The 2,500-nt window shown below is 36.8% G+C and overlaps 1 protein-coding gene across 1 annotated transcript in view; it reads right to left on the bottom strand.

Annotated features, from left to right (window-relative positions):
* LOC101849825 (guanine nucleotide-binding protein G(s) subunit alpha) overlaps positions 1–2,500 on the bottom strand; it is a 67,985-nt gene that overhangs the window by 12,248 nt on the left and 53,237 nt on the right. The window contains exon 6 of the mRNA XM_005092705.3: positions 903–1,031. Coding sequence (XP_005092762.1) covers positions 903–1,031 — 129 coding nt within the window. The remainder of the gene's footprint in view (positions 1–902; positions 1,032–2,500) is intronic.

The following is a 2,500-nucleotide window of genomic DNA, read 5'->3' as shown; positions in this document are numbered from 1 at the left end:
ATAATTACAGATGTGGACTGAAAAAATATTAGGCACAGACTGCCTTTTCACTGAGTAGCTATTATTCTGGTTAAGTAGTGTGACGTTTCTTCATAGCAGCTGTTATTGTAGCCACAGAGTGAAATATTTCCTCATAGCAACTGTTATTGTAGCCACACAGGGTAACATTTCCTCACAGCAGCTGTATTTGTAGTTACGCAGAGTAACATTTCCTCAGAGCAGCAGCTGTTATTGTAGCTAAACGGAGCAACATTGTCACACTGATCAACAGCTGTTTCCCATATATAGCAGTACAGCAGTCATAATAACTTCTAAATAGCTTTACACTTCTACATAGAAGTCGATATGTTGCCAAACAGTGTAACATTTCCACATAGCAGCAATTATTGCTACTAAACAGAATAAGATTTCTACATAAGAGCTGATATTATAGTAGGTAAACAGTGTAACATCTATTATCTATTTGTGGTGGCCGAATTTTGCTATTCAAAAGGCTTTTTAAAGGCTGCATTGATCGACATGCGGTTTTCACCAAAATGATTCTTTAAAATATTCTCTAGATCATAACGCCCTTCGTTTTTTCAGTATTGAGACAGTTTTGCTGCAAAAGGCTACATTTCTTTATTTCGCCGATCGCTTCTGTCTCTGTAATTTTAGAAAATCTGATGCGGAAGTAATATTTCGTGACGCGCATTTTGTTTTGAGAGTATATATCTAGATCTAGATCTTCTAACTTTTTGCATCTCTAAAGATTTATTGCTCCATTCCAGTAGAGTGTAAATATAGTAGGCCAATGACTTTCAGTTGATGTTAATGCACCGATCATTCCTTTCATCGAAAGGGGGCGCAGCTAGTTTCCACATAACTGCCATTACTGCTGCTAAGCAATGTAACATACTTACTGAAAATTAACTTTATCAACAGTGAACTTTGTTTCAAATATCCCTGATGTTAAGACTCGACACCGAAGTATATCCTGTTCTGAGGGCGTGTACTCTGCTTGCTTGATTATGTGGACTCTGTCTAAAAAACTGCAAAGAGAAAGAAAAAAAGGGAAAAAATTACATTCATGCACTGAGCATTTAACAAACAGAACATGAATTTATTACACAGAAAGAGCATGTCAAAGATTTCAAAAATGCAAAATAATAGTCCTCAAACATTTTTGCCTACTATCTACTGGGGACTCCTCATGCTGATGCTGTTTCAACAAAAGAGAGAAAAACAACTTTTCTCAAAACACAAACAGCGCAGTGAATATCTAGCATGATTGCCGTATTAATTCCTTTGACTGTTGCTTCAGAGCACAAGGAAGAAAACCCAGGATCAATACAAAGATAAAGTGTTAGACCAAGGACTTGTAGGAAAATGACAAATCGCTACCTCAAAACTACAAAGTTCTATCTGCTCAGTACCTAGTTTTGAGAAATTTGCCGTAAAAGATTTTGAGTTCCACATCATGTCAAGCTTTTTCGGATGCATTTCATTGAACACCATGATAATAAATCCGAATAATTCTACAATTTTGAAAGGAGGTTTCTGACCTCATGGTTTTAATAACCCAAAACGGCCAAAAATGTCAGAACTTTGTAATTCTAAGGAAGTGAAATGACTCCAGATTATAAACTGACAAGACAAAATCGCCAACTTTGATGTAAGACTTCACTAGAGGCGTTACGAAAAGTGACATATGACAGAGTCGGGAAATAAAGCAGAGAAAGACCAACGTGAACTTCTTTTTAGTTTTAGTAAGAGTTTTACGGCACTTTCAACACAATAAGGTCATATAAGTAAGTGCCGAAGATTAGAAGTGTTACAAGAGAGTAGCAAACACTAAAAAGGAGGAGAGATATATGGATGACAGATGTTTGATAGGAAAGAAGGAGCAAACCACACCAGAGCACCCGTCAATCACCTGTAATTAATGTGTACTTCTGAAGACCTTCCCAGTCCAGTAAACAAGTACAAGCAAAGTTTAAAAATTGACAAAGAGTTTGAAAAATACTGAAAACCCAAAATATGACCCAAAAAAGTCCCAGCTGTGTAGTGTAACATGACAGAACAGGACGGGTCAACGTATAACAATATGCAAACGAAAAGGGGTGGCTGGACAGAGCAGGCCAGGACAGGCATTTGGAAAAATACACAGTAAAAGAGTTTGCAAAAAAATATGGAAACACAGTATTTCAAAACTTATACCACGTCGATATCCAACAACAAACAGACACAAACTTGAAGCATTACAGCTGCAACTATCGACACTAATTAGCTCCTCACTAGAATAGAATGGCCGTGTATTGTTTAGTTTGTCAAGTCATCACAATGTACGCTTCGATAAACAGGACCCAAAAAATATATATAAAAAACCAACTTAACAAAGAAGGAAAGATAGGTTCAATTTGCAGCAAGTATAGCTCAGATCTGTAAGTTCAATTTTTCAAAACAACTTTTCTCCTCTATACCCCCCCCTTCATTTCTCCTCCTTACAGACAAATAACCC

The sequence above is a fragment of the Aplysia californica genome, unplaced genomic scaffold (assembly GCF_000002075.1).
Source record: "Aplysia californica isolate F4 #8 unplaced genomic scaffold, AplCal3.0 scaffold00051, whole genome shotgun sequence".
Taxonomy (NCBI): Eukaryota; Metazoa; Mollusca; class Gastropoda; order Aplysiida; family Aplysiidae; genus Aplysia; species Aplysia californica.
This window is presented reverse-complemented; position numbering and strand designations above follow the sequence as displayed.